Raw genomic sequence first — 9,795 nt, 5'->3', positions numbered from 1 at the left:
AGAAGTCACTTGGATGAGTGAGGAAACGTTTCACCCACTGAAAACGCTACGTCCAGATGAACAGAATCAACTTTTGGAGATTTACTTACCTGGATGATTGAGAATGCATCAAGACTCTTTAAAAGAACATTTTAAATATTTGTTTACATGCAAGAAAAGTTAGGAAATTTAAAATAAACGGTTTTGGAGGAAGGTTGGATATTGTTTCTCAATCACTTTGTCTCCCTTTTGGAGCATCAAGTGTATATACCCTACTATCTTGTTTTCAGAGTATTTTGTGTTGTTGCTCTTGGCTTTAAAAAAAGTCCCTTTTCATGGTAGATTCAATCACTGGAGCTCTGTGTATGATCAATTTCATTTTAAGTGTCACCAAGCATTGGCTGGAGAGGGTAAAAACTCTTCTAGCTTGTGCCTTTTGAAAGTTTAAGATTAAGTTTACCTTCAAGGGCAAAAACAAGGCCCTGCTCTGTTTTTCTCACAAACAGCTCTGAGTCAAGAACCAATGACTTTTAATCTCCGTCACCCAGACTGTGGTCAAGAGCCAGAGGTTTCTGCAGTTGGGAGCTGTCAGTATTGAAGAAGAAAGCATTTTTTCCACTCCCATAATGTCCTGCTTAAACAAACTAGGCCTGCTCATACATTTAAGGTACGCCTTGATGTCCCCAACAACACTTCTGATCCAGAAGTGTTATTTATTTTATTTATGCTTTTAAAGTCAAAGTGCTCACATGCAAATAGAGAATCAGCAGTTGTTTCTGGACCAGTTGAGCTCCGGTGTAGGTTGAGCCTCAGCATCAGCTTGACAACCAGATCACTAATCTTTTCCCTACAAGCCAGTGCAGTGATGCCAGAGTTATGTTCATACATCAGACACTGAGACACCACAGCCTTCACAGCTGCACAGTCCCAGCAGCAGTTTTTCATTTTTTTATTGAGTAATTCTGTTTATACCACTGCTTTATATACTACCAAAGAAACTACAAAATCATTTTATTATTCTCTGTAGTCATGTTAAAAAAACAAAACAACAAAAAAACAAAACCTTTCTCCATAAAATGTACAAAGCAGTTGCAGGAGCAAACCTGTGTAACCTATGTAAACAGCTCATCATAAATTCATGCTGCACTCACAGGAAACAGAATCCACATAAGTGGACTGTTTCACTGAGATTTGCACAGCTGACGAGTATCAACCTTTATATGGAAAATTAGTTTTTTTTCATCAGGCAAAAGGTACTTTTGTTTGATTAGAAACATAGATTTTTGCCCATTGGATGAGCGCATTAATAGGAACAGTATAGTATAACTTATTACATTTATTTAAGTACTTTACTAAAGTACAGGTTAAATGTACCTGCACTTTATTTAGTATAAGTACATTTGCTTCTTCTCTAACATACTTTGTATGTAAATAGAGTACTTTGCGCACCATACTATTTATTTTACAGAATAAGTTACTTATTACTTTGCAGACAAACTGCAATTGCACAGATCAATCTACCCAGCAATACACGAGTAATTCAAACCGTCAGCAGCTGCAATGATCCAATAACGCATGAATCTGTTAAAAGTGTATTACTGGATTACTTGTTTTACAAAGTGGCAAGAAATATTTAAAATAAATGAAGAAATGCTTTATACTCAAGCAAAAATGTTATAATCATACTTCGGCTTTACAATCAAAATATATTTACACTGTTGTGAAGCACAACTTTTTTATGTAATAAATTTGTAAGACATAAGGAGCCTGATATTTTCTAGCATGTGATCACAATTCCCAGATAGCACTCATTGTTGTAGTTAGTTAATTTCAATAACAGGTGTTTAAAGTAATTTATAAATAAAATTTTAGTAAATATAAAAAGAAAACGTGTTTTTTTTCACGGACTTGTTTCATGGACATTCTCCTCTTTTTTTTTTCTTCTTTTTGCCATTGCAAAAGAAATTCTCAGAAATTAAAGTCTTGGGGTCACCACCACCTCATATAAAATAAATCCTGGAAACGCCCCTGTTAAATAGGCTGCTATCCGACAGGTAAATTTTACGCAGGCACTTGAATATGTCAGTTTTATTTCAAACTAGAAAATTGCAGTTATTGATATTACTGTTATCGCGATTATTGTTTTAATATTATCGTTTTATACATTTTTTTCAATAGAAAGACAGAGCAAACGTAACAGCCATGTGCCGCCTTATCTACTGTACCTAAGTAGAACATGTAAGCATTTTCTTCTTACCCCATTAACTTTGAATATTTAGCATTTCTTTTTTTAAGTGTGCATTCACTCACTTTTGAGAGCTTTTTGGCCCCGGGTCTCTCACCTCCCACACCGTGTAGTGGGATGGTGCGCGCTCTCGCGGTCAAGTGATTCACTTTCGATCAAACTGTGGCTTCACACTGAGTGAAGATGGCGATGAGAGCAGCTCTGCGCTGCCTGTCTGCAAACTTTTCGCCCAGACTGCCTCAGCTCTCGCAGGTTTCAGCGACTCGGCTGCAGTGGAGAAGCGGCTCCCCGCGGACGCTGAGCACGTCCTCGGTCCTGTCTGCAGGTAAATATAATACATTTAAAAAAAAATAATAATAATAACCCAGACTTGCCAAATGAGCTGTAATGGTACTACATGCGGGTTGCTCACACATTCCTGCCTGACTGTAATGGGTGGGAATAAAAGGGGTCACACAGTTTGTGTCACTTTCCCACAGGGCGGCAGAGAAAAGCGCGAGGAAAGACAACTAAAACGTTGTTTTAACTTTAAAGAAGCTTCACAGACCGAAGCTTACGTGCAGATAATTAGCCACCACATGTTATGCTGGCTAAAGGGTTCAGACGGCCGTATATATATTCTCTGTGAGAGGAGCACGAGCTCTAAATTGTGATGGTGACCAATTACCCGAGTCTCGTGCAGCCAGAAGCAGCTTGTTAAACAAAAGTCAGTGCTGGTACTGGGCATGAGCTACAAATGGCAGGGGAGGGGTGACTATCATGTAGCTTTCATTAATTCTAAATCACAGACACCACCCTATCAGATATCCATACTTAAAAAAATATTCCTGAAGCAAATGAGTTACCAGAAAGCGTTTCTTGAGCCGTTTGCCTTGGCAGTTACTGTACTCCTTAGCAATCATCTTGCATAGTTCACTCTGGTTTGAACTTGTATTCTTCAGTGTTGGTCAGGTGCCAACACTGGAAGCTGTTGAGCCATTACAGTTCTCTCCTGCAGGGTAAACGCGACATGAGGAGCATTGAATCAAAATGGTTCAGTGTTTCTTTTCAAAACTGCAGCTCTGTCAGCTGTGGTTAGTGTTAAAGCAGTGATGGTGAAAATTGAAGATTTACCAAGCCAAAAAACGGGGATGTGACGTCCGCACAAATGCCTCAAAGTTAGCTCTTGTAGACAGCACACAACTGGTGGGCTTCCCATTGATGTAACAGCTTGTCAAGAAATTGACGTATGTGAATCAAAAGCGTCATCACTGTTCCACTGGTTCATACTGTTATAATTTCATCTTTAAACATAATCATTTGATCTGTTCCAGACTAATTCTCCTTTTGTTTTTCTCTCTGTAGCATTAAAGTTCACAGATAAGCACGAGTGGGTGCAAGTGGAGGGTGGTGTTGGCATTGTTGGTATCAGCAATTATGCCCAGGTAGGTTTGTCTTTCTACTAATTTATGGCTCACGTGGTTCAGAGGTTTAACTATTACTATCTAAAAATAGCAATAAAATAGTCTGTAGAAAAATCTGCAGTGTGCACTTTAGAGCTGGTCTTTGCCCTCAACTGATGTGCTTTAACAGGCTAATTTAGTGCTTTTATGGCCAATGTTTGACACAATTGATCACTAGCATTGTGCAGGACTGGGCAGACACTTGGAGACATTCAAGGACTTGAATGTATACTGGAATATCTTTAAACATGAATCTAGCTTTTTAAAGAATCGTTATTACTGCTACCCCTTTTACACCTGACATACAGTGCTGTGAAAAAGTATCTGACCCCTTCACCTCTCTTTATTGTTGCATAGTTGCAACACGTCTGAGACTATCTAACAATCTGCGTAAATATTAAATGCAGTTTGATTTATTAAGGGACAAAATACAACCCAAACCTACCTGTGGAAATAAAAGTAATTGTCCCATAAGTCTTATAGCTGGTTTTTCCACCCTTGGAAGCAACACCTGCAATCAGTTTGCAATAACTGACACGAGGCTTTCACATCACTGTGAAGGAATTTTGGACAACTATTCTTTTCAGAATTGTTTTAAATCAGCCACATTGGAGGGCTTTGAACCATGGGCCTAGACTTGGAGGTCCTGATTCTCATTCCAGCCACATCACACTAATTTGCAGACCAACCCCAGTGAAAGCTGAAAGTTCTCGCTCGATGACTCTTAACAGAACCACATCATCTGCAAAAAGCAGAGATGAAATCCTGAGGCCACTGAACCTGACGCCGTCCAGGAGTTGGAGCCTTATTTCAGGAGTCATAGGATGCGAGGCAGGGTCCTGAGCAGATTACCAGCCAATCACAGGGCTAATGCAAACTCACTTCCACACCTGTGGTCACTAGTTAACCTAACAAGCTTCTGTGATCTGTGTAAGGAAACAGAAGCACGTGGAGGAAAGCCAGGCACAGGTAGAACACACACAAAGGCCCGGCTGATTGGGAGGTTCAAAGTAGGAGGTACTGCAGCAGAATGCCGTCTTTCTGAAATGTCATCAAATTCAAAATCTTTTCATTTTACCCATCCTTGCTTTTTCACTATTTCAATATAGCCTTAGGATGAGGCTTACAAAAGACTAATGAATCCATGAAACATCCATGTCTTTAAACTAAGAAACAACCCTGAAAATGTTTTTTGAATTCTTTCAGGGTTATTTTGTATTAATAAGCTGGAGGTAATTTAGTATAACATCGACAAGGTTGAGTTTCACATTTATGCTGTGAAAGCATTGTTAAAGCTAACTGTGGCAGGCAGCAGTTAATAAAAGTGTGACAAAGCTAAAGCCAAATTTACAGTATATTGTTCTGTTGCAGTACCCTCTACAGACTGCCAGCATTTTAAACCTATCTGGTGAAATCTTACTGTTTTGGCAACAAATTTCATGAACTGTCTAAAAGTAATTCCCAGAAATTGATTCCGTTCATCTGGACGTTGTGTTTTGTGTTTATCCTTCACTGAAAAGAGAAGAATTTGTGAGATTTCCTTACCTGGATGAAGCATGCATTAGAACAATTTAAAATAAAATGATCCATCCGTCCTCTTCTGCTTATCTGGGGCTAGGTTAAGGTGGCAGCAGCCTAAGCAGAGATGCCCAGACCTCCCACTCCCCAGCCACCAGCCACAGAGGCGTTCCCAGGCCAGGTGAGAGATGTAATCTCACCACACTGGGCCTGCTGTGGGGCCTTCTCTCGGTGGGACATGCCTGGAATACCTCAACCAGGAGGCATTCTAATCAGATCCCAGAATCACCTCAACTGGCTCCTTTCAATGTGGAGGAGCAGCAAGTCCACTCTGAGTCCCTTTCCTTCTGTGGATCCACCACCCCCAGGAGGTGCCATAGGGGTCAGGCACAGGGTGGGCAGGGGTGGAGGCCGAGGCTCTGATTCTTGGCTATGTAAACTGGCTATTGGGACAATAAAATGATCCAGAACAGTAAAAACCAGACTGACAGTTTTCAGTACTGTGATCATTGAACACAGGGACTCTTTACTTTGAGCCATCCTGCTGTTGCTGACTGCTTATTAAAACAATAAACTGATTATAGTATTAGACCCCCCCTAAATAAGCGTTGTATTCCTACAGTGCTGTTAGATATTGAAGTACTGTATGAAGTTCTCTAAATCTTAAATAAAAAAAGATTCTTGGACAACCTCCATGTGGTTATCTATAATACTTTGTCATATAGTTTGTTTTGTCATTTTAGGAAGCATTAGGTGATGTGGTATACTGTGGACTCCCTGAAGTCGGCCAAAGACTTGAACAAATGGGTAAGAGCTGTGAATTTTTGACATATTTATCAAGTGATTGATTCTAGTCTTGAAATAAGAAGTGTTTTTCCTCTGTGTGTATATGTGTGTTGCAGATGAGTTTGGTGCACTGGAAAGTGTAAAGGCTGCCAGCGAGCTGTACTCACCATTAACAGGAGAGGTGACTGAAATCAACACAGAGCTGGCAGAAAATCCTGGACTTGTGAACAAAGATTGCTATGCAAAGGGTGAGCATTCACCACCCAATGTCGTACTTTGCCAGTACACTTGTCCTTGTGATTTCTCAGAATTGCAGGATAGAGGACAACCTGCCAAACCAGTATTACAAAGAAGTAAAATTACAGCTCGTTCTTTTCAGCAAGTACAGCTCTTGATTTTGAAATAAACAAACTCTTATCTTTCAGGATGGATAATCAAGATGACCATCGAAAAGCCCGAAGAACTTGATGGCCTCATGGATCAAGCTGCATATGATAAATTTGTCACATCACTTGAATAAAATTATAAACTCATTTTGCTTTGTAATTTAATCACAGTCAAAGATTAGTCCCTGCAAGGTTACTAACATGTAGTGTGTCACACTTATTCATCTGTGGTATTTATTCTAGTACCGGAATTGTGTCCTCAAACTAAAATACTCGACTACAAATGCTCAGTAACAGCTTCCACTTAGAAAGTTCCTTTTTGTTAAGCAACTAGCACATCTAAAGGGCTCTTAATCTCAAGATCTGTCCGTATTATTGGGTCTTGTTTGTGGTGCTTTGCTCCATTACCAATATACAGATGTGTTAAACAACTTGAACGTGCTGTTTCAAATCCATTTAATAAAATGTGGGCATTTTGTTTGGGTTGTTGTATTCAAACTTGGGAAATGAATTATTTCTCGCATTCTTGGCAAGGCAAGTAATCACAGAGGTGTGTATTGTGAACATGTAGGGACCTATTTGCGGGGCAAAAGTGACAGCACACCTTTAGCTGTAATATTTTTTGAAGCTCTTCAGACACACATTCAAACCAAATTGCTTCATATGAGCTGCCAGGACAGACTGCAGCTTTTTGTGTGTGTCTATTATAGTTTAAAATACTTTGACCTTTGCCTTCAGGTGATGATAGCCTGAGTTAGTCGAAGCTAGTTAATCAATGATTAATGCCGCAGTGGTTTTAAAATCAATGACTGAACAAAAACATGCACATTCAGGTTGATAATGAGAAGACTGTGATTGGTCTAAATAGGTTGTTTTCAGTTTATTCTTGCAGTGTGTTCACCACCAGTGTCTGCTGCTGACTGTAACAACCATTTTTCATATTCCTCCGTTGGATTGAAAAGGCCAGTTTGACCCTCAGTTGGCTTTTAAAACCTGGGAAAAACAGTTGTGATTGAGTAATGAGAGGAATTCAAAGCAGAAGATGGTAATGTTGTTGGGTTATTTTCTTTATTTAATTAGCTTCATGGACATTAGTGTCATTCTGCTGGTTTTCAAATGACTCCAACACCTTTGTAGGACTGCAGGTGGGGTAGTCCCTGAACATCTTTGTTTCCTCTTACAGAAACCTGTGCCTAATCTATATTATTTTCTACGGTGGCCCCTAGAGACAAAGCACGTACAAACTTCAAAACACTTGCAAACTCCAAAACACATGCAAACTAAAAAACACTTGCAAACTAAAAAGCACATGCAAACTCCAAAACACGTACAAACTCCAAAACGCTTGCAAAATCCAAAACGCTCGCAAACTAAAAAACACTTGCAAACTAAAAAACACTTGCAAACTAAAAAACACTTGCAAAATCCAAAACGCTTGCAAAATCCAAAACGCTTGCAAAATCCAAAACACTTGCAAACTCAAAAACACATGCAAATTCCAAAACACAACGGAAGTGCTCCAGGACGCTAGGGGCAGTGTTGAGCTTTTGTTACCTAGTAACTACACAAGCCAGGAAGTACCAATGACCGGATTTGGGGTTTGCAGCCTTAAAGGCCGCATTTTAAGGCCGATTACCTCACAGCGACAAGAGAAGGCTTTCCGAATTCCTGAAATGCGTCCTTAATTTCCCTGAATTTTAAGGATGGGTCGGTGTAGCCTTCATGGCCCAACATATCCCAGACTTCATAGTGCGGTGGTGGTGTGGATAATTTTGCCGAAAAAAAAAAAAACAGTGGAAGCGGAGCGGAGGAAGAGTAAACTTTCAGAAGTAAGTACTGAATATTATGTCACTTATTAATGCGCAAATATTTTTTTAATGAAGAACATGAAACCATTATTGTTGGCCACATGTCGGGAAAGTTGACATTAGCGATGTTTGTACTTTCAGAATTAACTTGGTTTTAAAGCCTTTACTTTAATAAATATATATATATAGTCGACCTTAATCTTACAGAGATTGTGATGATTTTGTGGATAATTAAAGTCAGTCATATATCCACAAACACAACAAGCTGAAAGTCAGTGATGCTGCTCGGTTCGCAGTCCTGAATATCACGGCACAAGCAGGATTCACTGCACTGTTAACGTTAGCTATGTTATATTGCTGCCTCTGTTCGGTGGTGTCGAGCCAAACGGACTTTAACGTGTGTTTGAACGAGCTGACGGTTCACTCGTTAAGCTGAAAGAAAGATGCTTTAATCACAGCAGTCACACATGTGTCCACTGCACCATCTGGGAACTCTTCTTGTTTTGTAATAACACAAGCTAAATCCTCCTTCTTTTGTGCTGTTGTGTAGCAGTGTATACACCTGAGACTTTAACCTGTCTGTCTGTCCTGCACTCGCTCTCTTTTTCTTTCTCTCTGATTGTGGAATAAAAGTATGAACATGTGTTTATAAGTTACACTTGTGTTTGAATCCTGCAGCTTATCACACATTTGGTTTCCATGTGTGACAACTGCAAGTGTCCAGAGTGAGGACAGACTGAGGGACCCACTGCTGCACATCATCTGTGAGGCTTTGCATCCCTGATGATCCACCGAACTCAACAGTGTGTGAGGAAGAGGAGGAGGAAGAGCCAGCAGCAGCTGACAGATGGAGAGAATAGACAGACTGTTCCCTGTTTGTGAAGGACTGCTAGAAAAGTTTAACATAACTGTCTGTCCTGAATCAGTCTTATTAGGTAATGTTCAAATAATTTTATCCTCCCAGTGCTTTCAGTGTGGGAGAAAGTACTCAGGGCCTTCAAGTTACACACTATGAAAGGCAGCAACAAGTGTAATATTCAGAAACCTAAAGTATGTATCAGCAGCAGAATGGACCTAAAAATAAATGTTTGTTCCACTTCTATGAAGCTTTGAGTATTTTGGATTAGTAGCACTGCTGTGTTTGTTGCATCATATTGCTGTAATTGTTTATATGCTTTATATATTCTGAGGTAAGTTGATCTATAGTGTTACATCATATTCTATAAGGATGTTATGTGTTTGTAGACTTTCTGCCCAGTTTGACCCATTTAGCAGAAGCCAGCCTGTTTAAGGCTCTGATGTCTATTCTGTATGACTGAAAGCAGTTATGACATGGTCTGATTTTCTCACCCAATAAAGGAATATTTCATATATCAGTCTACTCTTCATTCTATCAGAAACAGTTATCACAGCTTGTACGTTTTCTTTTTATAAATATATGTAAGCAATGAGCCAAATTTAGTAATGCCAACATGAAGGAACAACATTTGTCTCTTATATATGATACACCTATATATGCACTGTCAAAGATACTTGTCTTTGAGTGAAGATTTAAGGTGATAAGACATAACTGCAACTTGAATCTGTACTGAAGCTCAGTATTTGACACAGAGTTCATGTTCACTGCTGTA

At 39.5% G+C, this 9,795-nt stretch overlaps 1 protein-coding gene and 1 long non-coding RNA gene across 2 annotated transcripts; both read left to right on the top strand.

Annotated features, from left to right (window-relative positions):
• The first annotated feature begins 2,355 nt into the window (after positions 1-2,355).
• gcshb (glycine cleavage system protein H (aminomethyl carrier), b) lies at positions 2,356-6,848 on the top strand. Its single transcript, XM_085269766.1, has 5 exons — positions 2,356-2,549; positions 3,569-3,648; positions 5,928-5,991; positions 6,087-6,218; positions 6,396-6,848. Exons 1-5 carry the CDS (start codon positions 2,408-2,410, stop codon positions 6,488-6,490), a joined length of 513 nt encoding a protein of 170 aa, XP_085125892.1. The 5' UTR covers positions 2,356-2,407; the 3' UTR covers positions 6,491-6,848.
• A 1,047-nt stretch (positions 6,849-7,895) lies between these two features.
• On the top strand, positions 7,896-9,535 carry LOC146583304 (uncharacterized). Its single transcript, XR_014893117.1, has 2 exons — positions 7,896-8,185; positions 8,843-9,535. It is a non-coding gene; the product is annotated as an uncharacterized LOC146583304 (long non-coding RNA).
• Positions 9,536-9,795: the final 260 nt, after the last annotated feature.

The sequence above is a fragment of the Mchenga conophoros genome, linkage group LG1 (genome assembly GCF_057382185.1).
Source record: "Mchenga conophoros isolate Kocher_MC1m ecotype Shallow Benthic linkage group LG1, M_conophoros_male_GT1.1, whole genome shotgun sequence".
Classification (NCBI taxonomy): domain Eukaryota; kingdom Metazoa; phylum Chordata; class Actinopteri; order Cichliformes; family Cichlidae; genus Mchenga; species Mchenga conophoros.
This window is presented reverse-complemented; position numbering and strand designations above follow the sequence as displayed.